The 26,057-nt window shown below is 35.8% G+C and overlaps 4 protein-coding genes across 18 annotated transcripts; 3 read left to right on the top strand and 1 right to left on the bottom strand.

Annotated features, from left to right (window-relative positions):
- Positions 1 to 6,232: 6,232 nt before the first annotated feature.
- Positions 6,233 to 8,696, top strand: LOC118445207 (uncharacterized). Its single transcript, XM_035874315.2, has 4 exons — positions 6,233 to 6,929; positions 7,023 to 7,385; positions 7,544 to 7,847; positions 7,926 to 8,696. Exons 1-4 carry the CDS (start codon positions 6,795 to 6,797, stop codon positions 8,183 to 8,185), a joined length of 1,062 nt encoding a protein of 353 aa, XP_035730208.1. The 5' UTR covers positions 6,233 to 6,794; the 3' UTR covers positions 8,186 to 8,696.
- A 350-nt stretch (positions 8,697 to 9,046) lies between these two features.
- LOC118445206 (uncharacterized) lies at positions 9,047 to 10,938 on the top strand. 3 transcript variants are annotated; one of them, XM_085662385.1, is made up of 4 exons: positions 9,047 to 9,919; positions 10,015 to 10,433; positions 10,555 to 10,619; positions 10,762 to 10,938. In XM_085662385.1, exons 1-4 carry the CDS (start codon positions 9,225 to 9,227, stop codon positions 10,936 to 10,938), a joined length of 1,356 nt encoding a protein of 451 aa, XP_085518511.1. In that variant the 5' UTR covers positions 9,047 to 9,224. The 3 variants fall into 3 exon arrangements, with proteins under 3 accessions (XP_085518511.1, XP_035730207.2, XP_035730205.2); XM_035874314.2 differs by having other exon boundaries at positions 9,050 to 9,919; positions 10,555 to 10,695; positions 10,762 to 10,895; XM_035874312.2 differs by having other exon boundaries at positions 9,056 to 9,919; positions 10,555 to 10,695; positions 10,796 to 10,938.
- Positions 10,939 to 11,524: 586 nt separating this feature from the next.
- LOC118445205 (uncharacterized) lies at positions 11,525 to 25,816 on the bottom strand. 13 transcript variants are annotated; one of them, XM_085662381.1, is made up of 22 exons: positions 23,236 to 23,301; positions 22,207 to 22,367; positions 21,835 to 22,044; positions 21,152 to 21,353; positions 19,540 to 19,700; positions 19,313 to 19,444; positions 19,034 to 19,213; positions 18,618 to 18,863; positions 18,067 to 18,531; positions 17,597 to 17,806; positions 17,288 to 17,451; positions 16,988 to 17,135; positions 16,522 to 16,636; positions 15,783 to 15,914; positions 13,271 to 13,330; positions 13,074 to 13,198; positions 12,852 to 12,992; positions 12,546 to 12,750; positions 12,301 to 12,449; positions 11,951 to 12,166; positions 11,740 to 11,841; positions 11,525 to 11,664 (listed from the first exon to the last, which is right to left on the bottom strand). In XM_085662381.1, exons 1-22 carry the CDS (start codon positions 23,267 to 23,269, stop codon positions 11,581 to 11,583), a joined length of 3,642 nt encoding a protein of 1,213 aa, XP_085518507.1. In that variant the 5' UTR covers positions 23,270 to 23,301; the 3' UTR covers positions 11,525 to 11,580. The 13 variants fall into 13 exon arrangements, with proteins under 13 accessions (XP_085518507.1, XP_085518508.1, XP_085518509.1 ...); XM_085662382.1 differs by having other exon boundaries at positions 13,271 to 13,327; XM_085662383.1 differs by lacking the exon at positions 15,783 to 15,914 and having other exon boundaries at positions 23,236 to 23,299.
- On the top strand, positions 23,949 to 25,130 carry LOC118445208 (uncharacterized). Its single transcript, XM_035874316.2, has 4 exons — positions 23,949 to 24,362; positions 24,436 to 24,590; positions 24,701 to 24,829; positions 24,916 to 25,130. The coding sequence occupies exons 1-4, from the start codon at positions 24,281 to 24,283 to the stop codon at positions 25,033 to 25,035; spliced, it is 486 nt and encodes a 161-aa protein (XP_035730209.2). The 5' UTR covers positions 23,949 to 24,280; the 3' UTR covers positions 25,036 to 25,130.
- Positions 25,817 to 26,057: the final 241 nt, after the last annotated feature.

Here is a 26,057-nt window from a genome sequence, read left to right as displayed (position 1 = left end):
AACTTAAGAAATATAAACGATTAATATAAATAAATATTATTCTCTCTGAAAGAAATATTATTATATCTATTAATCGATAGTAAATGACAATACATGTATATGATATTTTATAACGTTGCTAAGAATATCTTATTGTTTAAATATTAATTAATTATAGTTTACGTATATCGTACATTGTTTAAATGTTAAGATAATCCTATTTAATAATTATTCCTTCCCGTGTTCGCGATCTCACGACTTAGACCTAGCTGAAAAGAAATAAGGAAAAAGAAAGAATATGTATATATGTATATTAATTATACGAACGATAAACTTCGGAATTTAATTTATGAAAGAATCATAAATTCAATTAAGTTTTAAAAAAAGGTTTAATATTAAAAAGGCATAAAATATGAAATAATCCTATTCGCGTAGGCGTGGCAAAGTGGGAATATTATTTATGGAAAGTTACTTTGTCTCAGTTTTTTAAATTTACACCCCTACACCCATCACCATAAGAGCATTTTGAGTGACAACATGGTAAAATTAAAATATTAACATAGTAAAACTAAGAGCCATTCTTGAAAGTTCCTAGTGAACTTTCGAAAATAACTCAATAGCCTAATAGTTGTCCTCTTGAGCCACATGTTGTCTTCGGCATATAGCCTCTTCTTTGCTTCGTGCCTCAACCTAATCGATTATCACTCTAAAACTGTAACGACAAAATCTGAAAACTTATTATTATCCTTTCGAAAGATACTTTTTCGCTGCGTGGGAGAAATTAGATATTAATTATAAAAAAAATTAGAAGTTAGATAATAGTATATTAATTGCTGAAAATCCTAAGCTAAAAAATAATTAATTTATGATCTATGCTTACGGACTACGTCTCTTTGTTTTTTAGCAATCATTCTACTCAATTTTTCTCTTTCAAAACCAATGACTCTATCGAGACTTTTTTTGTATCAATTTAAATTGATTAAATATTTAATTAATAATTATTTAAAAATATAGAGCAAACCCTTGGACGTTCCTTTTTACAAACGAATATTTTAATTATTGTAATAAAATCATCCACAATTTCGTTTGTAATCCAGAGACTATCCATCGCGAGTCACTTCTTACCCGTTCCTTATTAGAACTTATGAATATCGATTCTTTACTTATTTCCGCGCGAGTAAAATATTTAAAAATGTATTAAAATATTCAAAATCTCAAATAATTATAAACGCGTTTGAGCAAGAAGACCCTATCCTGATCTAATAAATAAATGAAAAAATAAAAAACCATTCACGAGTAAATCTCCGAAGAAATTTACTCGTGGTCACTCAATCCTCTTCTACTAATTAATTACAACCAATCAACAGTGCCGATCCGGACCTTTCGTCCTCGACATGGTTGAGTGATTGGAGGGACTTAAAAATTCACTCACTACTTAAGAAGTTCTGCGATGACTCCAAAACACTCGTTCAGATCGAAATTGAGAGTGGACGATTCGTATGTGGTTGAAAATTAGTTAGGTCGACATCGAAGTTGATCAAGAATCTCTTCAATGATGCACTGACTCTATTGCGCGATAGTTATTTTTTAACGAACGGTCACTGAATTTACTTCGCGAAACTCTACTGTCTTTTATAAATACAGCCTATTCGACTGTTAAAAAATTATTAAAGTTTGCGAACAAACACTGACTCTAACGACTGCATTGCACGCAGCCGTTGCAAAAACTTTTGCTTTTTAAATCGCGAAACGCGAACGAACGAACACTGCTTCTACTTCGCAATATTCATATTTAAGAGATACAAATAATCGATTACAACATTGGTTCCCGAGCGATTGCAATGACATTCTGAAACAACAAAATAAAAACAAAATTATTAATATCACTGTTATAACAAGAAACTGTATAAATTATTGAAGAAACGTAAGATATAAAAATATATTTACCTTAATATTCGTTGATACATACAGCGAAGACATCTTGAGACACTTGAGATCTTTACTCGTCAAAAGAAAAAGGAGAAATGATTCGGTAATCGCTATTTAGAATTTTTAATGTTTAAATAAATGTACCGTAGTTTAAATATTGCTCTATTCTATCCCGCGTGCAATAAAAATCGTATAAATAATTATAAAATATCGATTATATTAATTTATTAGCTTTAGCGTTTAGAAAAGAGAATCACGATGTGCATAGGTCGGAGAGCAAGAGAAAACTAAGATCGCGAACTGTTAAATTCGTGAAAAAATGCATTTATGTTTATATTACACGAAGCAACTATTCCGAAATTGAAATTTTTAAGTAATAGAAGTTTATATTAAAATTATTTTAAATCCCGTGCGCGAATCAGACTTTTTAATATTTAAATAAATATACTATTGTTTAAATATTACTCTATTCTATCCCGCGTGCAATAAAAATCGTATAAATAATTATAAAATTATCGATTATATTAATTTATAAGCTTTAACGTTTAGAAAAGAGAATCACGATGTGCATAGGTCGGAGAGCAAGAGAAAACTAAGATCGCGAACTGTTAAATTCGTGAAAAAATGCGTTTATGTTTATATTACACGAAGCAACTATTCCGAAATTGAAATTTTTAAGTAATAGAAGTTTATATTAAAATTATTTTAAATCCCGTGCGCGAATCAGACTTTTTAATGTTTAAATAAATGTACTATTGTTTAAATATTACTCTATTCTACCCCGCGTGCAATAAAAATCGTATAAATAATTATAGAGTTATCGTAATTATTAATTTATAAATTTTCGCGTGTATAAAAGGGATGAGCCTATGTGCAGTGTTGGTAGTACTACTAGAAACTAACTCGGTAATTATCAAATTTAATCGAAGGACTGTTTATGTTTTTGCTGCACAAGGCCAACAACCGCGAGATTAAATTTTGAAGTACATTTTAGATTAGAATTACTTTAAGTTTCTCGCTCGTTTCTGTCTTTTTAATATGTAATATTTCATATTGTTTTATCGCATTTCGCATATATCGTACGCTGTTTATATAATTAGTTAAAAGTCGTATCTGTAAGATGATTAAATGTAGTCGTACGGAGAGATTGCATTTCAACGTTTATTCCTTGAAGTACGAAAGAAGACTGAGGTGGTCCCATTGTCCTTCCAAAGGTCCTTCTTGTAGGCATTATCGATCGACAAAGGTTGATTGAAAACTATTTATCTAATGCGTCTTACGTGCTATGAAACGCTTTACGAAATGAAAAATTATTTAATTAATGTCTCATCGTACTATGAATGTATATACATTGTTTAAATAATTATAAAATAACCGTATATATGACGAGTGAATGTAGCGGTATGGAAAGAATTCATTTCGACGTTTACACCTAGGAGTACGAAAGGAGACTGACGTGGTATCTCATATCGTCCTTCCAATGGTCCTTTCTTGTTGTCATTATCGATCGACGAAGGTTGACTGAAAACTATTTTATCGAACGTGTCTTACGTGCTATGAAACGCTTTACAAAATGTAATATTATTTAATTATTATCTCAATGTACTTCAAGTACATTGTATATTATTTAAATAATTATAAAATGATCGTATGTCTAAAAGGAGTGAAGGTAGCGGTAAGGAAAGATATCATTTCGACGTTTACACCTCGGAGTACGAAAGGAGACTGACGTGGTATCTCGTATCGTCCTTCCAATGGTCCTTTCTTGTTGTCATTATCGATCGACGAAGGTTGACTGAAAACTATTTTATCGAACGTGTCTTACGTGCTATGAAACGCTTTATAAAATGTAATATTATTTAATTATTATCTCAATGTACTTCAAGTACATTGTATATTGTTTAAATAATTATAAAATGATCGTATGTCTAAAAGGAGTGAATGTAGCGGTAAGGAAAGATATCATTTCGACGTTTACACCTCGGAGTACGAAAGGAGACTGACGTGGTATCTCGTATCGTCCTTCCAATGGTCCTTTCTTGTTGTCATTATCGATCGACGAAGGTTGACTGAAAACTATTTTATCTAACGCGTCTTACGAGCTATGAAACGCTTTACAAAATGTAATATTATTTAATTATTATCTCAATGTACTTCAAGTACATTATATATTGTTTAAATAATTATAAAATGATCGTATGTCTAAAAGGAGTGAGTGTAGCGGTAAGGAAAGATATCATTTCGACGTTTACACCTCGGAGTACGAAAGGAGACTGACGTGTTATCTCGTATCGTCCTTCCAATGGTCCTTTCTTGTTGTCATTATCGATCGACGAAGGTTAACTGAAAACTATTTTATCTAACGCGTCTTACGAGCTACGCAACGCTTTACGTAAGCCTATATTGTTTATTTATTATCTCATTGTACTCCGAGTGCATTGTACATTATTTAAATAATTATAAAATGGTCATATCTATAAGACGAGTTAATGCAGCGGTACGGAAAGATTTTATTTCGTCGTTTACATCTCCAAGTACGAAAGGAGACTGACGTGGTATCTCGCATTCTTCTTCCAATGGTTCTTCTCGTTGGCATTATCGAACGACGAACGTTTAAAAGAAAACTATTCTATCTAACACGTCTCAAGTGTTATGCAACACTTTACGCAATCCAATATTGTTTAATTATTCTCTCATCTTATGCCAAGTACACTCTACGCTTATAAAATAATTATGAAATGATCGTATCTATAAGATGATTGAATGTAGCGGTATGGAAAGAATCTATTTCGATGTTTACTCCTCGAAGTACAAAAGGAGACTGACGTGGTATCTCGCATCGCCCTTCCAATGGTCCTTTCTTATTGTCATTATCGATCGACGAAGGTTGACTAAAAACTATTCTATCTAACGCATTTTAAGTGTTATGCAACGCTTTACGTAATCAAAGCCTTGTCGAGCTCTTATCCATCGTACGAATATGTTGCTCGTATACATTGTTCACTGCAAAAACATTTTGAATATTATTCTCCGCGCGTGCTCCCGACATAATCCTCGATAAACTTCGCGCCAATATTTTTCATACGATGGTATGATAAAAATCTAATATAACCTGATATGAAGGCTGATTAATGAACGATTATTAATTAAAAATAGTCTAACGACTATTAAACAAAATCGAACGAAGTATCGCGCAAACAAAAGCAAAATATTACCACATGGCAACCACGTCTCGTCTTCGTCTTACGTTTATCCTTCTTCTTCTTTTTTCCTCTTAACTCTGAAAGCAACTTTGAAAGATTCCTTGTCATGTATTCGAAGAAGAAATGATGGTCGGGCTCTAAAAAAGATAGTATTATTTCCCTCAAAGCAAGCGTGAAGCTACTTTTTGTTTTTATTATCGGCTCCATTCTTTTCCTAATATCTCCTTTGATATTGCTTGTATAAGAATACAATGAAATGTCTAATATGTACTTCATTGCCATTACACTACGTGATTATTTCTCAACTGGAAAATTAATTAATAGATTGCTTAGGATCATTATTGTTTAAAGTTACGCGCTTGTAGATTTTTTTCATTCGGAAACATTAACAAGGCCGACAAAATATTAGAAAGAACTTACAAAATGTCTCTAAAAAAGGAACTAGAAACAGATCGTCAGGAAGAAATAAAAAAATATTCCGAAGTGGTCTCTTTAAAGCCTAAATCCCATTTTATATTCCAATATCAAAAATCTTACTTTTCAAACGTCTATTTTCAAATGAAGCTAAATCTTTTTATGTGAACGAAATAAATTCAACAAACAACATTTTATCATTGACGGTCAAAATATCTTCCAATAAACTAGCTCCAATGAGTAAGTACAATACTGACCAACCAATGTATTTCCAAGACAACGATTATTAACCAATCAACGTTCTTTCAGCCGCGCTAAAGATTAGCCAATCATGAGAATCGCACGAGAATGCATATATTTGAATTATTTTTGTGAACAGAGACCAAAAATCGAATAATTTTAAGTTTACTCATCGTTATATCAATTATCTTAGATATGCTTTTACTTAAACAATGTTTTATCAATACTTAAAATTGATTGTGTATGCATGATGCTTTTGCATCTTACATTTTTGTGTAAAATTTATTACATTGAATTATCAAATATTACTTATGTTATTGCTTATTGTTATCGAGTGTAATAATAATATGATTGGTCGTTCGCTTTGATTAAAGCGCATCCTAGTATCGTTCGTAGAAAGCTTTGTCGGTCAGTAATGTATCATGCATTTAATGTGCCTTGTGATCAAGCGCTTAGATAGAATTTAATTTCTCAATGAATGTTTCGTTATATACTTTTTCGTACATTTGTTTTTATACGTTGGTGAATTTACTTAACTTATAAATTTACATAAACGATGAGAAAAGCATAGCTGGCGGGGAGTAGACTTTTAAGAGAATCGTGGTGGGTCGCGATTCGAGTTTACAACAACGTTTGACAGGGACGTAGGAATAACGTAGATGTTATTGATAAACGTACAACTATCAAGAAAAAAACATTTAATCTAATCTATAATAGTATTTTATTTGGAGAATAAGTGTATGATCAAAGTTCTACTAACTATTATTATCGAGCAATGTGACCAGCTGATAGGTAGCGCGCGCGTACGCGCGCGCAAGCCTGCGTGAGAGAGAGAGAGAGAGAGAGAGAGAAAGAGAAAGAGAGTTGCGTGTGTGTTGTATGTCATCATTATATATTTTCATATATGTATTATACCATCATCGTGGTTTTATGCATAACCTAAGCTTACAAGGACGAGCTTGATGCAAGCAATAGCATATCAGTATTTTTGTTTCGAAATTGAAAATAAATCCGTACAAACGATGAGAGATGCGCACCAAGGGACTATTATTATTGCTAATCTGCATAGCAGGGAGCAGCATCGTTTTTATTGCTTTCAGCAATCAACGACCTTCCATACAAACTCTCGTTACAGAAACTCACAAACAATTACGGAATTTTCAGGTATCTAAATTATTGTAAATCTTATTGTAAATCTTAAATCTACATAATATTGCGAGGAAAGAAGATTTTTATAATTACATTTTAAAATTACAGGAAAACTTAAAAGATGTTGAGGAAAAACGACTGGTGACCGATTCAAAGTATTTAGCTTTACTTGGTCTTGATGGCCAAACAAGTACGACGCCTCTAAGTCTCAAGCCTCAGAATGTGACAGTAGTAACTCTTATAAGGCCAGGAAGCGAACAACATGCCTATGGCTTTGTTAGAAATGTCAGTCACTTCTTGCCAAATAATAGTATTGTACTTTATAGCGTTGGTTTGAACGAAGAGTCTTTCCAAAGTATCAAGGCTACTTGTAACTCAACAAGGTGTAATGCGATTCACTTTGACTTGACTCCATTTCCAGCTCACGTAGAAGATGATAGATTACACGTTTACAGACCTCTAGTTATACAAGTAATTGATTACTTATACACATTATATACACACATATATGTATATTGTATATGAGGGTGCGACAATTGTGTGTGTGTGTGTGTGTGTGTGTAACATTATTTCTTCTTTCTCAATTATTATAAATCAATACATTTTCTCAATGATGTTTCATATTACAGACAGCTTTGAATACATTAGGTTGTATTCTATATATGGATTCAAATGTGCGGTTAAATTCATCTGACATTTCAAAATATCTCTTTCCAAAGTCAGGAGTATTAACCTGGCCTACCAGGCACGCCATTAGTTCTTTAACTCATCCAAAGATGTACGAGTATTTTCACACGTCGGCAGAGGGTTTTTTTTTCCTCCCTCTTATAAGAGCATCGCATGTCGTGATTAGAAACACGAAAGAGATTAGGGAAAAGGTAATGCTACCTTGGGTTCAATGCGCCCTAACGAGAGATTGTATTTGCCCTATAGGTTTGTAATTACAACACACATTTAATGTTGACCTTTTGTAATCAAGTATTATGCACATGATAACAATGGATGTTTTAGGTGCCCAATCTGCAGGTTGTCGATTTAATAAAAGACCACAATACCGTTATTCCGGCTGCCACGCGTATGATACATCCGCATTGAATATCGTTCTCGGATTACATTTCAATTTTGATGATACCTGTTACACACACCAGGAACGAGAAACATATTTCAATAAGATACAATCTGAAGAGATTATGGAAGAATATGCTATTATCGCAAGACAGAACAATGTCACAGAATCTAACTCTAAAAGCTTTGCATCGACCGACCGTTGATATTTTCGAGCGATCTCAGTTTATTTTAGATTAATAATTTATATTATTCGCTGATCGAGCACAATTTTATTAAAGAATATAGAAAAAAAATTAGTTATAAAACAAAGTACAGACTTTTTCATAAATTTTGTAGATGACAAGTATTATCGTATAATTGGAATGGCTTTCTTCTCTCTCTCTCTCTCTCTCTCTCTCTCTCTGTCTCTCTCTCTCACGCACGCATGCACACACACACACACACCTACACACTACTGCCTTTTTTGAATAGCTTTAATGGAAAAAGAAAAACGCACGCACGCAAATACACGTCAACTAAAAATCATAAAGCAATTGATTACAGAGTATCAGTGTTAGCCACTATTTACATTACTGCTAATATGGAGAAAGTTGTTGAGAAAGACAAGTTGTTCGCCTTCAGTATTAATTCTCTTTACAGAATTAATGAAAACGACTGTACAGTACTTACTTAATTATTAATGTATCGGCACGCGATGATCTGTGAAGTTAATCTATAATAAATGCAAAATAGTCATGAATATCGATTAAGATCGAAAAAGTTGTTTTCTTTAACGAAGGATAAACACAATATTTATTTTTATTTCAATTTTATTTAAAACAAATAAATATAATCAATTTAAATGAAAATACGATATTTATTGTACAATTGGCTAGCGATGAAAGCAATGAAAAGTCTGTATTATTGAGACTTACTGTATATATATACACACGTGCGCGAGCGCACGGATACACACACATATACACATATATATATGTGTATATATATATATATATGTATGTATAGAGAGAGAGAGAGAGAGATATTAGAAATTTGCTCCAAGTAATTTGTTTACCCTCTCGATTGGGTAAGAGCGATCGATCTGTCGCTTATATCACATTACCAAAATCCGATTATTGTTAAATAAACGGAGCGCATGAAACATCGATTAAAGGATGGATATGTATCTTTATGCTAGCATCTTCGAATTTCTTAAAAGCTCCGATCTCGTAGAAAATTTATCTGTCAGCGATAATTCCAAAGATGGCTGCTGATGACAATATAAACTGTTCGTTCAATCGGAAAGAAAAAAATAACTGCTCTCGGCTGTATCATGAAAATCTTGACAAAGTATACAGTAGTGAAACAACATTAAATCCTAAATATTGTAATATTTTGAATGAAGGTCATCGATCCAACAAGGATATCGTTCAACAGCCTCGCTGTCATCAAAAATTAAAAAGCTCGTCCTCCGGGCCAGAGGTTCGTTATATCAATCCGGCTATTTATGCGGAATCTCTAAACAACGAAGACGACGAGGAAGAGACGACGAATATCAGGATGCGCGTTGGTCGTACAAACAAGACCAAGATTTTGGACAATGTTGGCGCAAATAAGCGATTCATCGAGGTTAATAGCGGCGATACAGCTACAAGAACGGCCAATATGCTCTCTTGCTTGTCCTTGAAGGAAGGATTGGTCCCTTCGCCCAATGATTATGCCGATGATGAAATCGCGTCGCCGGAAACTTATCGCTGTTACTTTTCTACGTCAACGTCATCCATCGACAAATCTTCTGCCGGTCATTCCGAATCCATCTTTAACATCAAACCAATTTCTCATCGTCGAGTCGAACGACGATGCAGAATCGACGATAAAACGAGCAGTGAACGACAACGATCGCTTACGAACGTTCTCGTCACCGACGACAGACAAAAGTATCAACCAGAAGTACGGAGGTACGTTGTTACGTCGTTGAACTTGATTGATTATTTACACGTTTTTATTTTGCTTCTTTCTTTTTGGTATTTTCTTTTTTTCCGCCTCCTTTCAGGTATATCATAAACGGCCATAGGGTCGTTCATATATCAACAACATCATCGATCGACAGCTCGAAAGCTTCTCAGGTGGTCGAGGAATCCTCGCCGGTCAGAAAAAGTGCTCACGAGGAATGGTTACGCAAAAAGCGATTGTACCTTCAACGGAAAAGAGAAGAAGAGGAAATGCTGGAAACGAAGAAACGGGAGGAAGAGGAGAGATTGGCGCGCGAAAGGGAAGAAAAGGGACGGAGGGAAAGGGAGAATTTTTTCAAGTGGGCAGAAAGAAAGAGGAAAGAGGAAGAGGATAAAAAAGCGGCCCTTGAAAAGGAAATGGAAATAGAAAAACAATTGAAAGAATTTGAGGAGAAAGCGTTAGTTGCAAAAGCCTTGTACCTTCGACAATGGACTCGTAAAAAGGAAGAGGAACAGAAAGGTAATAAATGGTACACCATTTAGTATTATAAATAATCGTACCGTCGCGCTCCAATTTCACATTTTACAATGAATATTTTAATATTATTCATGTAAGAATAATAAAATCTTCGTTACGACAGCGCAACAAAGAGCGCAGCAATTGAAGGAAGTACAAGACGAGGAAGAACGGAAAAGGAGACAGGAGGTAAGCTTGAAAGCATACGAGGAGTGGCGAGAGAGGTCGAAGAATCGGCCTAAACCTGCGACCCAAGGATTACTTCGTTAGTCTACATTTTTATTCCGTTTATATTTTATTACGATTAAAAATTTGTCTCATTTTATTATAGCCGATAGCCTATGCCTTGTTGTTCCTTTATATAGCCCACCAAGCGGCAATGCCGACATTTATAAATCCCACGCCATGGCAAAAGCTCATCGACGACGATACGGATGACGGCCAAGGGGACGGCGTTAAAAGGACGAAAGTAAAACGAAAAATTAAAAATAAAAAGGGAGAGCATTGACGTAATCACGTCGTAAAACCTACGATTTTGAAAGCTCATATTTCGGGGTAAATGATTTGTTAAGATTCGCTTGTCTTAGATGAGCGCGTATCGTTGCTCTTACAAGCGTTGCATCTACATACGTGCGTGGTGTCAGTCTGGATCAATGGCCATATTGGACGAAGACGAATCATGGGATTATAAAAAAAGTATTCACATGCGCGCATTCACAATTATACAATATCAACTTATTAATATTATATTTTGTATGTTACATCCTTTTGACTATTTACCGATTATTTGATTTCCTCTACTCTGTCCGAGTTATTTATTGTGATTAAATTATAATAAATTGAAAATATCCGACGGAAAATATAATATATATAATCCGAGGAGATATAACATATTGTTTAGCCAAAGTAGGATAAAAGATAAAATTAAAGGAATATATTGCTATAGATTTACATGCCCATAAATACTTAAATCATTCCAATTATTCATTAATAATTGTGTTCTTAACGAAGCGATAACGACAGTATTATTGTGCGCCGTTGCATTTGGTAAATTATGCAGGTAATATATATATTCCTGATAAACATGACTAAAGAGTATCTGCGAATAAAAATACAGTGCTTATACGTTAGCATCTTTTACAATTCATAATTACTTGCCCATAGCTTCTTCCTCCTCCTGAAGTCTCTCAATATCCGATTTGTTCATAAAATAGTACGAAGGCTGTCGTGATTTCTGAAAAATATCGTTCAGCTGCATTATTTCATTATTATATAGGCAAAATGAAAAGCGATCTCTGCGAAAGCGTACCAAATCTTTGACGATTCGTTTTGCACCCGCTTTTATGAGAATGTTGCTTAATATTTCAACCGATGGTACTCCCATTGCATAGTGAAGAGCAGTTCTTTCAAGCTGAAAATGAAATAAAATAAGGAAGGAACGACGAGTTAATTTACGAACGAGATTGATCAATGACGATCGCTCGTTCTTCCGAACATGAAGATAAGGAATGAATACGTACGTTGTCGCCAATTCGCAATGTTTCCGGATACGTATTAGCTATTAATCGTACGATCTCTTCGTTTTCTCGTAATACAGCGATGTGAAGGGCACACCGACCGGTTATATTTTTTCCAACTGCTAATAACTTTCCACCGCCGTTATTTTTATTTAAAAGCTCCTTCACTTTGGCGACATCGGCGAAACGTATGGCACGGTGCGTATCCTCTCGTTGATCCTAACGCACGCATAATTGAATAAACAAATGGTATGATGATATTAACATCTACGTGCTTGCGCGCCCATATCTGTCTATGTATTATATGCATTACTTATTAAACCGTTCAGATTATATTCAGTATATTCGTTTACCACGTAATTAGGAATAGATTGTAAAAATTGCACGGTCGCCTCGTGATCTCTCTGAATTGCGACGTCAACGATATTCATTTTATCGTCTTCCGCGTCGAGGATATGATCGTAACCTTCCAGCAAAAGTTCCACTAGCTTTTCCGTTTCACCTGCGATCAAATAATGAAAAGAATATTGGAGAGTGCTTTCGTCGTTTGTCTACGACACGAGTACGTTAAAGCATCAACGTCTAATATCTTATTTACCCCTTGCGGCCAGATATACGACCCAACGATCGATCTCTTCGACATTCTCACGGATATTAGCCTGTTCCGCAACGTCCCTAGCTGTTCGATAAACTTCGTCCCTAAAACCGACGTTGACCTGTGTCTCTTGCAAAAGATGATACAAGCCGTCTTTCGAATAAGAACGTACAGCTGCAAAGTGTATCATACTTTGCCCGTGCTCGTCCTGTGAATTAAAAGATAAATTTAAATATATACACTTTGCCATATTTTAACATACTTGATAAACTTTCTCAATACTTTTTGTTTGATTATTGAGTAACGTACTCTGTTTGGGTTGCTAAAAGTTGATTCTGGTACATCGGAATCTGGACTTTGAGGATAGCCCGCGTCCTCGTCCCCGTTTTCATTGTCAGGATTGTCGAGAGATTCATTTTCACGTTCGGGTATTATCAGTACGTTGGATTCCTATAACATTATCGTATACGTACGAATATTATAAAATGAATGGTGGTGCCACATTAATTGCATACGTGCATAAATACGAACCCGCTGATCGTCACTTTTATTATTGCTAGCAAAATTGTATAGATAAGTTGCCAAATATGTGACCGGATCGTTTGGACGTGCATTCGCCACTTCGGTTAGACCCTTGATCAATGGATCACCCAAAGCTGCCAAAATATACTCAAAATTAAAAACTTTTTTATGCGAAAATTTTCACGCGATACGACTCTTACACTTACACGATGCTAAATAACGACCTTCCTCCGTGCGAAATATAGGAATATCGAGTTGATTATCTTCTGAAAAATATATTCTCTTTTATTGCTCGATATATATATATATATATATATATATATATATATATATACATATAAAACAATAGGATATATATATATATATAAAAAGAGAGAGAGAGAGAGAGAGAGAAGGAGCTCTTTATATTATATTTCATATAATATAAAGAGCTTGTATGATTTAATACAAATAATATGCGAAATGAAAAGGTGCAAGGAAAATCGTGATTAAAATCGTGATTAAAATCGTGATTAAAATCGTCACAAATATTGATCTTTTCTTCAAACTCTTCAATCTCAATATGCAAAAGCAAGAAATTAGTGTTTCGGTGATTATATAAACGATAGGATTTGCATTTTATATTAGACGAAAGTTTATGTAAATATATTTGTAAAAATAATTGAACCACAAATCACACGTGATTCATGAAGAACGAATACACACATACATATTTACGTAAGTATTTGGAAAGATGTGCCAGCGTTGTTCTTTTTTCGCGTGAACATTGACACGTGCATAATGAAGGCAAGAGAAGCTAAGCTTCGTTCATTGAAATGTTCATTAAAATTCATTCTATTGTAATCAAAATTTCATCGAATAACATCTTTTTGAACGGCTATTTTACAATACATATAATATCACGTACGCACAGGAATAAGAAGCATACTTCTAACAATCAGTGCGATAACAATGTGTCGAGACAATATTATTAGTTTTTTTGGCTTTCAATGTTTTACTAACCTAATAAAAAATGCGACCTTCTTCTCGGCATATAATCCAAGCACGCAATGTTTCATTTTTTCTATTAAAATAATTATTCAAACTGAATATGAAATGTCCGATACACGAGAAAGAGTCAGACAACGCGTTCACACATCTTTCCAACGTAACACATTGAAGAAAAGAGTTTAAAAATGTTTTCTCTCTCTCTCTCTCTCTCCCTCCCTCTCTCTCTCTCTCTCTCTCTCTCTCTCTCTCTCTCTCTTTCTATGCTACAAGAAGTGATTATTAGTAATCCGGACTGTGAAAGAGGAACAAAATCGACTTATCAACGAAATAATCAACAAAGAATCTCTTAAAAATGATTCTGAAATATTATCTAATTGGAAGCATCTAGCATTAGATCGATGTCGACGATACTGTGATAAAATTGTTATCTCTCTTGCAAGGTGAAGATCCGTCGTCGATCGTGATCAATTCGTTTCGTTGTCGATCAAGATCGAAGTCTTCTCGTGTTGGTCTTCTTCCGAAAAATACCGGCGATCATGCTGGCGATTCTGATAGAATTGTTCAACGTTAATTCTTTCTCCAATAGGAGAATATTCGAAATAGCCCTTGAAAAGTCTTGGAGGCTATGCAATTCCGAGATCGACAAGCATTGCTGATTGGCTATTTTATAAGTATCCTTGCGTGGCGTGTCGCTCACGCTTAATCCACGAACGACGCATAAATGTTTAAAATGGTCTCGTTCTTTCGACAATTCGGGAAACTTTATGATCAGTGTAAACTTTAACGTGTTGCCGATTGCATCAAGTCTTGAACTAAGGAAACCAAATTTAACGTCCTTCTTAAAATGCAATCTTTGATCCAACAGGCGCATCACTTTGGCTAATTTCACGTAGGCTCGACCGATCAGTCCTGGTCTGTTGTTCGTAGTACGAGATATCACTCTTAAATGATCTTGAACATTCACCCAAGCTGCCAAATCGCCACTAGCAGAAATGTAAACTCCACGGCCGTAAGGCCAATGTCTGCCGTGAAGTCGTTTAGCATCGTGAATTTCAAATTCGGTTATTGGTAACAAGAGGCCGGCTGCTGCCAATTGAGCTCTCAATGGACTTGGCTGATCTAAAAGTTCGCTCAATGTCAAATAATTCCCGGTCTCGTCCTCGGTGCTACCTTCCGCCATTATCACGGAAATTTCCGGGCTCATAAATTCGCTCGTTAGGATCCGTTCGACGTCTTCGAGTTGATTCACGGTAAGGGTCAACGGTAGAGCATAATCCTCGAGATTTCTGCAACATTCAATGACGCCGGCCTGAACGTATTTCGCGGACGGATCAAGATCATAATTTTCCAAAGCAGACACGGCCACTTCGTCTACATAATCTCCTTTGTCATCGGGCGAATCGTTCATGTCGAAAAAATGAGCCGATGGATGATCCGGAAGATCTCCGCTAGCTGTCAGACAATGCAATTCCCTGATAATTGGATCGAAGAGCTCGGCAAAGACCACGTAGCTCTCGTAATCGGGCACAACGATGATATCGTTATCAACAGTATCGTCCATGCTTGCGACGGAATGGTTGCTTTCGCTGGTCTTGTTAGTGGCGATGGGATTGCCGTATTTCTTAAAAGCCGGCCAGATAACATCAAAAAGATTGTGGTCCATGCGTGTCACACGGTGCTTTATACGATCGAATATCGGCCGTTTAAGACAACGACCAAGCAGTGTACCAGGATTCGAGGGTGTCCTAACAGCTGAGTTTCGTCTAGCGCCAGCCAGCAAGCGGAAGCATCTCTCCAAGGTCGCCAATGTTTCTGGTTCGCTAGCGTCTCGTCGAGCCGAGTACTTGTCTCCTCCGGGCACTGTTACTCATCCATGCGAGACCGAGCGTGAGAGGACACGGTGAACGGAACAGGGGTGCCGATGTGCACCATCGATGGATGGGTGATTAAGATAGTTACCACGTATATCAATTAAAATAATGTAATGTGCTTGCGTATCTTTAGGACGTATGCGTGCGTTTTTGTTTTTTTTACAAAAAATTCAATGTGTCACTATTTACGATCGGTCAAGTATAACAGATAAAAATCATACATTATATCAATGCATTTGCGATGTCAAATTAAACTACTCGTTGTATTGCACTCGATCGATTATCGACTGATAGATATATCGGTATCCATTAAGACGGGAGACAATAAATAGAGTGCGATAAATGAGACGGTGCGGAAATTTGAAATTTCTTTTATCGACAGACGTAACAGATGACGTTTTATGTACGACGCGATAAAAAATTTATTTTATTATCGGTCGTTATTTTACTCTTGAATTTATTTTCATTTATTTATTTTCATGGAAATTACTGAAAAGGAAAAGTTTATCCCGATAATATTTGAATAATATAATAAAAGAAAAATTGGAGTCAGATATGTTCGCACGTGCTTTATTATACGTTTGATATTTAAATACCTTTGTCCGTCAACATTTCTTCAGCGAGTTTTTCGCTGGCTCCGAAATCACGAAGTAGTCTTTTGTGCGATAGGTCATCCTGATTTAGTTTGTAATGATCCGCCTTATTTCCTAACTACATGGGAAATCGTTAGATAATGTAATAACAGCGAATAGATGGATAAAGCTGTCAAATGTTTACGCTATTGTATGTATGTGAAAAAAGTTTGATACTTGATAATATCTGATATTAATTTGCATTGATATTAGAAGAGAAAATATCTTAAACTGTACACGTTGATGAAAATTAATCAATAAGATTTCAAATTCTCATTCGAGTACTCGAAATAGGGAATAAAATTACAAAAAGTTGTTTCGATATATTGCTACATGTGAACGTAAGTACAATAATTTCTATGGGACTTTTCGCGGGTCTCGAAATAACGTCACCTTTGTCGTTTGACGAAAAGTTTACTCGTTTACTCACATTGTCCTTTACAAGCGGATTCGCTCCCAAATTAAGAAGAAGATTGTAATAATGTCCGTTGTCGGCGAGCGTTGTTGCATAATGCAACGGCGTTCTACCGTCGAGATCGATCGCGTGTGCCGTTTCCGGGAATCTTCCTGCCAGATACCTAACGAACGGAACATAAACGTTTAAACGTGCCTATTGGCATTAGATCGATGAAAATATATCGTAAAGGCCGCATGACGATGGTTTAAACTATCGTTAAATCGATTACTCATATGTATATCTATAGTGAAATATCATTTCGACAGAGCTTACCTGATGACAGCTGTATTCCCAAAGACCACTGCAACGTGAAGAGGCGTTGCACCGCGAGGCGACGAACCGTCCCTTGCTACGGCAAATTTGCGACGATCCAATGCGCTTTGCAAATCTCTTAGATTCCCTTCTCGCGCTGCCATATGTACGGCGTGAATTTTTCCCTTGAAATCAAACAATTATGAGAATAGCTAAGTAAATCGGGCTAAGTGTCGTTTCTTCATAGACGATAATCCTATTCGCGTATCATTATGCATATAAATACATATAAAGCAATTCAAAACAATTCTATCTTGTCGATTTATGTACCATATAAGCAGGCACATTGTCGATGAAGGCCTGAAGTTCGGGATTATTCGATTGCCGACCAACAAGTCGTCTACCTTCGCCGTTCAACACCAACGCTGCCAATTGTTCCATATTTCCGTTCTCCAATAAATTCTCCACTTCCGGATCCAAAATCATGCTACCCTCTTTCAATTCTGCTTCTGGTAACTCTTCGTGTTCGCCCACGATGACCTAATGAGAGAGGAACGATCGAGTTGTCTAAGTGAAAATGTCGTCTGCATAGACACCGTTTGCCGATCGATACGAAAGATAATAATCGTACGTGGGAATACTTTCTTTCGGATCGATCGTGCCGCGTTCAAAGCGCTTGTATGTACTTGTATATATCTATTGGTTTGGCGAAAGAAAAATATGTACATATGTATTATTTATATAATGTAAATATCCCTGATATTTATTAGCGAAGATTTAAATTTGACTAACGCTTATACCTGATCTTCTTCGTTCGTTGGATCATCGACCCCAGAGTCGCCCGTACTAGGATCACTCCTCTCCTCTTGATCGGTACCAATCGGTTCATTCGTTGTATCCTCAACCTTATCAGATTCCTCGATCTCTCGAGGTTGCTCTTGCGCGTCGTTTTCCTTCGTTTCTTCTGCCGTATCTTCTGCCATTTCCTCATCTTTCTCGTCGTCTTTCACGTCGTCTATCGTGTCGTCTCTCTCGTCGTCCCTCTCGTCGTCCTTCTCGTCGTCCTTCTCGTCGTCCTTCTCGTCGTCCTTCTCGTCGTCCTTCTCGTCGTCCTTCTCGTCGTCCTTCTCGTCGTCTTTCGCGCCAGTAATTACATCATCGTCGGACGATTTCTCTTCGTTTCCTTCGACTATTTCGGACGTAAGCTCGGACAAACCCTCATCTTTCGTAATCGAATCATCCTTCTCTTCCTCAACTATTTTCATCTAATCCACGTCGATAGTAATTAAAAGTCGATTAATCGTACATTACTGTTAGTTACTGTTTAGTTGAGAAATGATAGATTACGTACGTCCTCGGTAATAACGTTTGAGCTCCTAATTGATGGTTCGGCACTTTCAAATGCACTGTCGACCTCATTGCTACTTGGCGATTTCTTTGCTGGACGTACAAATGTTTCAGCTACCTCCAAGATTCTCCAGTCCCAATTTTTTGGATAGGACATTCCCGATACACGTGGCGCTTCCGGTATCACGACTAAATTGGATAGATCCACGTCGGACGGGCGATTTTTATAAAAAGCGGCTGCCTTTTGTTTCTGATAAGTACCATCGTTATTAAATGAGATAAAGATATGAATATGTATATGATTGAAAGACGAGATAGGAAATGAGATAGGAAAAAGAAAAAAAAAAAAAAAAAAAGAAAAGAAGGAAAAAATGAAATTATAATATTCGTCTGATATCCTTTCTACGTTAGTATACTAACGTTATCCAATTTGCTTTCGTCGGCCCCATGCTCGGTCAATAGATTGTACATGGCACCGTCGTCCTTCAACGCAGCCGCATAATGTAACGGTGTTTTACCTTCGTTATCTTGGGCCGTTACTATCGATGGATACCTCTCAAGGATTTCACGAGCGACTTCCAGATAACCCAATCCGGCAGTCTGAATGATTATACGCAAGTTTTATAATCGTGACATAGATAGAAATTATAATAAACATTTATATTCTAACGTCAATTCTCATCGGATCCATTAAAGTACCTTGTGCAAGACGTTCAAACCGTTTGCATCCTTGCTACACAAAATAATAGGCGAGACCGGATCCTCTAATTTCTTTTTCAAACCCTCCAAATCGTTTTTCACAGTCGCTGAGTGTACATCTTTCACGGTACCCTGAAAACCAATTGCGATTTTGTTTTGTTTTGTTTCCTTTTTTTGTTTTTCTTGTTTTTCTTGAGACGGACCACAATAAATAAACGAATACTTGCCATTATAAAAGGTACTGCTTCCAAAAACTTCTTCACCCTCGGATTGTTGCTTGTCTCGCATCGTAATTTGCCACCGTGACCTTCCCAAAGAACCTGCTGCAATTTTCTAATGTCCCGATTATGAATCCATATTCTTATATTGGAAGGCTTGAAGTCAAAGGCTGCGGGCAAACATTAAGTTAAGAGATACATATTTCATTTCGGCAACGTCCAGGCATCGATAGAACTCGTCAGAGTTCTTTTTTTTATTTTTTATTTACTCATTGTCAGTCAGAGTCTTTGTCATTTTTCTTTCCTTTTTGATTGACGTTCGCGATCGATAAATTATGCGAAGCATGAGTAGAGAAGATTCCTCGTATCGCGAAATTAATGTTTCTTACTTGTACGCCTCTATAAATCCAATCCTTATAAAAGCAATGCTCCAAAGTAGAACTTTTCAACAATGTTGAAAGAAAATAAAATACTTCTTAATACAATTAATCCATTAAATCTATGTGAGTGGGGGGGGGGGGGGGGTTAGTGATCACGTATCACGCTTTACAATATTTATAAAGCATGCAATATATTATGGAAGAATATATATGGAGGCTGGTGTTTGTAAAACGACTTTAATATAAATATAGGCGAAGCCAACCGAATGAAATTACTTGGAATAAAATGTCGAGCGAGTAAGCATTGACCTTCTTTTGCACAATGGACACACATTCCGTTAAGTATTTATGAACGTCGGAACTTTTCGTGCTTCGCGGATTCGTCAATTATTTACATAACTAAACGGGGAAAATAGAAATAGGTAAAAATGCTTAACTTCGGCTAATATTGAAAGAAAATGCCATAGAAATGATGTAAGTTTTATCACGGAGAAGGATTACTTTCACTTCATATCTCTCCAAATTCAATATTATAAGTACTTACGGCGTACTCCTTTAATATTTCTTTCTAATATTTTCTATTACGCTCGAGTAACCTACGAGAAACTCGGACTAATGTTTACATTTCCGTACGTCGATGCACGGATAGCGTGTTCGATCGCGATATAATAAATATTTCAGGAAGTAAGCAGGGCAGTGGACGATCCTCGTGATATCGTCAACGCTTTACAGGGCGTCGCGCCGCCTTTGTCAACCCGAATAAACGTATTGCAGCGAACGTAGCGTTAGTAAATAAATTAACCGTGCAAATGACTGGTATATTATAAACGCAAAGTTATCTTCGATTTGTCTTCGATGTGTTTTAGATTAATTTCAAAAATTGAATATCTTCGCGATCAATGCTTTCACTGTTCGGACTTTAAACTAACAATTTCTTTCGTTTTTAATTTCTTTCAGATTGCGTCCTTTGATACGAGGAATACAATTTATCTGCTTTATGAATTTATACTTAATCGATCTTCCGATGGTCATTAGGCGTACATAGGTCTATAGAATGTAACGTTGGGGGGATATAAGAGAAGAAATGAAAATTTTCAAGTTGCACGGTACATATATTCCGTAAGGTTAGCGTAAAGTAATTGAGTCTGACCGACAATGGAGCTATTAATTAGAACTTTTGTCAAGCAACTATGACCAATTAAATATTTATAAAGTGTCTAAAGATCCAAATGTCCGCTCACTTTCTTTCGTAGTGCTGCTTTTTCGATTAGGCATCCTCTCCGTTTCGGCTAACTCGACCTCGGAACTGTGTTCAAGATAATATGCTGCCGGATTTCCACGCTTGTCGCAAACACTGGCGTCGCAGCCACCCTCTATCAAAATGTCCCACACCGTACTAGGATCTCTACAGGCAGCGCAATAATGTAAAGCCGTTCTACCTTCCTGAAGAAGAAAAAGAAAAAGAGTAGGAATGACATATCGACACGACTCTATGAACTTTGAGTCCACGTAAGGGAAATAAACTATTTAATCGAGCAAATTAGAAAGTGGATATATCTATCCTACGTATGTGTTTTCTTTTTAACGATATAACAAAGTTTAGTAACAGCTCGAATAATAAAGCAAAATTTCTCTAAAATTTCTTTAATCTCCGACTAGGTTAAAACATTAAAAACAAAAAAAAACTACCGACGCAGATGCGCGCAACTGAACACGGAATCGAATGATCCGAGGGAAAAACAGATAATTCATACTTTCCGATATTATTTCTGTCACGCGATGGAGAAAGAAGAACTACGTTGAATGTAGAGGATATATTCAATCGTTTCTCTACCGATTGATATTTCAAGTCGATGCTTTGATCGGGCTTGTGATAACAAGTTCATGGCTGTGCATACTTGCGAGTTCATTAACAGCAACTCACTTTGTCCCTTTGTTGAGTCGTGATTGGGTAATTATGTACAAGCCATGCAACTATTTCTGGTTGATCATGATAAATCGCCTTGTGAATGAGCGGTATCCCGGATGGATCCTTAGCGATGGCCAACTTTTTCTTTGGCTCTTCCGTTATAATTCTCTGAGTTTCTACCAAGGAACCTCGCGTAACCGCGTCGTGAGTTTGAGATATCTTCGTCTGCGAGATTATATCGTATTATTTTTCGATATATATATATACATATATATATATATATATATATATATATATATATATATGTATATATATATATATATATATGTATGTATGTATATACATACAAATACATGTGTACATTTATAATGTTATTGTGCATCTTACCAGGTAATTCGGGAGTCCCTTCAGGAAGACACGGGTTCTAAGATCTGGAGAATGTTCGCCCAACAAACGTGCGCCACGTCCCTCCAACACAATATTTTCAAGCTTCTCGAGCTCACCGCGTACCAACCAATTCTTCAACGTTGTCGGATTCATTTTTAATCCTGCGAACGATCATTTTCAATCAATCATTTCGAATGAGATCTACGATATCTTTAATACAATATGTCGTTATAAAGTATATAATTATTTGTACGATCATTATACGATCTAACGTATAACGTAGAAACTATAATTCTCATCTATATATCTTATTTCGGGTCACGAGATAATCAGAGCGCGAATTAAAAACGATAGGATGTTTTGTTGTTACAAGAACGTATCAAGAAGATGCGTATTTTTAAAAAATATCACGTGCTACGGAATTATATCAACTATTATCGGTATAAAATTAAAACATTCGTACCTTCATAATGGAACGTTTTTAAACGTTAATAGATTTATAAAAAAAAAAAAAAAAAGTCTCATCCAAAGCATCCGATTGAAAAATGAATTAGGCAATGGAATGTCTCAAATATGGAATGACTAAAAAGAACGAACGCGTTTCAGGGATCACGCTTGAAATGAAGACGAGTCTTAGCGTCGAGTCTATTTATTATTAACGCCACCTATAAACTCATTTACTTTGGTGCCCATTATATTAAACGCCTAATCATGAATATTTTCATTTCGTCTTATCGAGGAATCAAGGAATCGTAAAATGTTTATTTAAGAATTAACAATTAAAAAGAAATTCGGATGAGTTACGTTGAAACGATACTCATGCCCGGCAATAAAAGTGTTTCGCACAACTATTTAAAATATAAGGCGAAAAGAAAAGTCGACTATTCTCCTCTTCTTAATTGATTGTCGCACACGTGCTCCAGTTAACGAAACAACCCACTCACACACGTAGGAACGTGTAAGCAGAGGAGCGCGCGCGCGCGCGCACGCTACATCAAAGATGTAAAGCTACATCGAAGAATTAGCGACCATTTTGGTTTTCTCGCAACACGCACAACATCATTGAGTACTACATCGAAATTACTCCGTTTTACCAAACCGATTACAGAACCTACGGGTTCCCGCGTGCGACTGCCGATACCGTTGCGTACTTTTCTACCTCTCCTACTACTCCTCTCTAACCGTAGACTTGCCTTCTATTATTCACGAGGTACTATACTTACAAAACGGACCTACATGCCATGACATGTCAGGGATAGAGTAAAGAAAGACAATAAGATTCTTAAATCGATGCGGATGATCAAATGCTTCTCCATTCAAATTCATATTCCAAGCAAAATGCAATTCTTATTATCTGATTGTCAAAGAGCACTGTGCATTTTTTCTATCTCACAATACCAATAACAATATCATAAGTAGTCAATTATTATTGTAGATAATATCGGAGAGATTTCATTCCTGTATTCTCTTAACGACGAGCCTCATTCGTACATTCGAATAAGTCATAAGTTAAGGATGTAAAATCATGCGCAAGAGAAATGACCATTGATCAATAAGTCAAAAGATATCGTATCGTATCGTATCGTATAGGGGAATCCTTGAGTTAACCCGATCGATTCTCCCTCTTTCTTTTTTCTTTTTCCCCCACTTGCTTCCGTATGTTATTATACTTGGATATTTTAGCAAACTTCAATAAAAATAAATGTATGCTTAAGCGAGATGGCAGTCGTCACTTGTGGACTTTGCGTCTTTGTATACGCATTTATTTATAAATCCATCTTCTTGCATAACTTGCATAACGAAAAGAATACGTAAACGCTTCAAATTCTCCTATAAATACTCGTTCAATGACGATAAAAATAACTGAACGATTGGCAAAATAAAGAAAACGCGTAAAGTAGTACGACTGGATTAAGTAAACGATCCAGAAAAATGCCGATATCGCTAACGGACAACTATAGTTTGCAGAAAATTTATGAAAACTTTGCAAATTTTCATTACGAAACGATCGCGACAACATTTAGCAATGAATCGTTATCGTGAAAAGTAGTCTCATACTTTATTTACTTCGAGCATGTATCGGCGATTTAATAAGCAGTTCGAAATGTTTCAAGTCTTGTCGATCCTCTCGACATTTCTTATCCTTATGATCGGTGGTAATTGTTTAAATCTTTAAATAATATCTTTGTCAGATTATTGTTACCCTTTAAACGCGCGTGTTTCTCTCAGGCTCACCGTCGGACGCTGATCTAAACGGGACCGATTTTAAATGCACTGGACGTTCATATCACAATGTCACTTTAACCGCATATTATCCAGACTATACGAGTGACGATGAAATCGATTATTTGGACATCAGAGGAAAGAAACTGAAAACTCTACAGGTTCGTAAACATTTACGATTAGGCTCTTACGATAAAGGCTCTTGAAAATATAAATTAATCTGATATTATCGGACAGTTATCACTGGACAACTAAAATTAATTCATTCTAGGATTACATAGATGGACGTGAGACTTACGTTAGCGCCAGCATGGACTTGATAGGTACGGGTCTCAAGTATGGCTCTAATCTGTGCATACCCGAATTGAACGAGCACTTTGGAAGGCGCATTCCTTTGCAGGTGTGATTCAATCGTAACAATTGAAACGAATTCTCGACAATGATCTTTTTTTCCAATCAATCGATCCTAATGTTTCCATATTTCAGGCACGTGACTATGATAGCAACATTAAAAAAAGAAAATTCACGAGAGTGGACATTTGCGTCAGGACTGATGTCGACAGTTATGATAAGGCTGTGAATCGTCTTGTCACACTATATGTATGATCGTTTCGATCAAGGAAAAAATTAAATTAATGGTTACTATATGCTTATCCTTTCAAATCTTTCATATTATGCATAAGCTATATCTAAAAAATATTGCATTTTTTAACATGATATTTTGTTCAAAATAATAAAGCTTGTATTTAAAAAGTATGTATTTTTATCATTATATAATGATCGTATAAATATATCATATTAAAGTTTAACTTACCAAAATGTCGATCCTTTACTTCGTCATTAAGAAATTCATATGACGAAGTCAATGACTTTCGCAATTACTCTCGAAACATTCTAATTCGTCTTGAAAGATCATTCCAACTTTTAAGAACATTTCATATTGTTAATTAGTCAATTAATAAACCAATGTGTTATTTGAAAAACTGAAGAAATTTTTCGTTAATCGACAAGACATACGTTCGTACTATTCCCGCGCAAGAAATAAAAAAACCGTTTTCCTCGAAGGTGCTGCCACACCGAGTGTGACGTAGCGAGCCATTTCCAGTGAGCTGATTGGTCCTGACGTACGTTGAAGACTTACTTCCGATTGGTAAATAACAAATTACATACTGACATGCCAATGAGGAACTTTTAGCTCGTTTCTCTAATTAAAAACGTATTAATAAACAATTATACATAATTATGTACGTATAAACAATTATATATGATTATATGTAAAAGTAATATTTACGTCTTCAATATTATTTCAATGTAGTGCAACGGATACATTGACAATCAATCATTTTAAAAATATTATTTTCGAAAAATTCTTGAGCTTATAAGGGCGCCAACTCTGAAATATTTAAAATGAAATATTTTAATATCATGTTCGTAAATATTTCTTTAAGTTCGTAAAAAAGGAAAAGAAAAAATTAAATTGAATAGAACTATTAAGTAGTCTAATGTTTTTTCAAGCCCACGAATATATATATATATATCGCATATATACGTATTTCTTTGTCATCTGTAATTAGTAACAAATTCTTTTAATTTATCGCAAGTTGGTAATTGTTGTACCACGTGTACAG

The sequence above is a fragment of the Vespa mandarinia genome, chromosome 18 (genome assembly GCF_050613455.1).
Source record: "Vespa mandarinia isolate Hongniang chromosome 18, ASM5061345v1, whole genome shotgun sequence".
Lineage (NCBI taxonomy): Eukaryota > Metazoa > Arthropoda > Insecta > Hymenoptera > Vespidae > Vespa > Vespa mandarinia.
The sequence above is the reverse complement of the archived record's forward strand: the minus strand, read 5'-3'. Positions and strand labels throughout refer to the sequence as shown.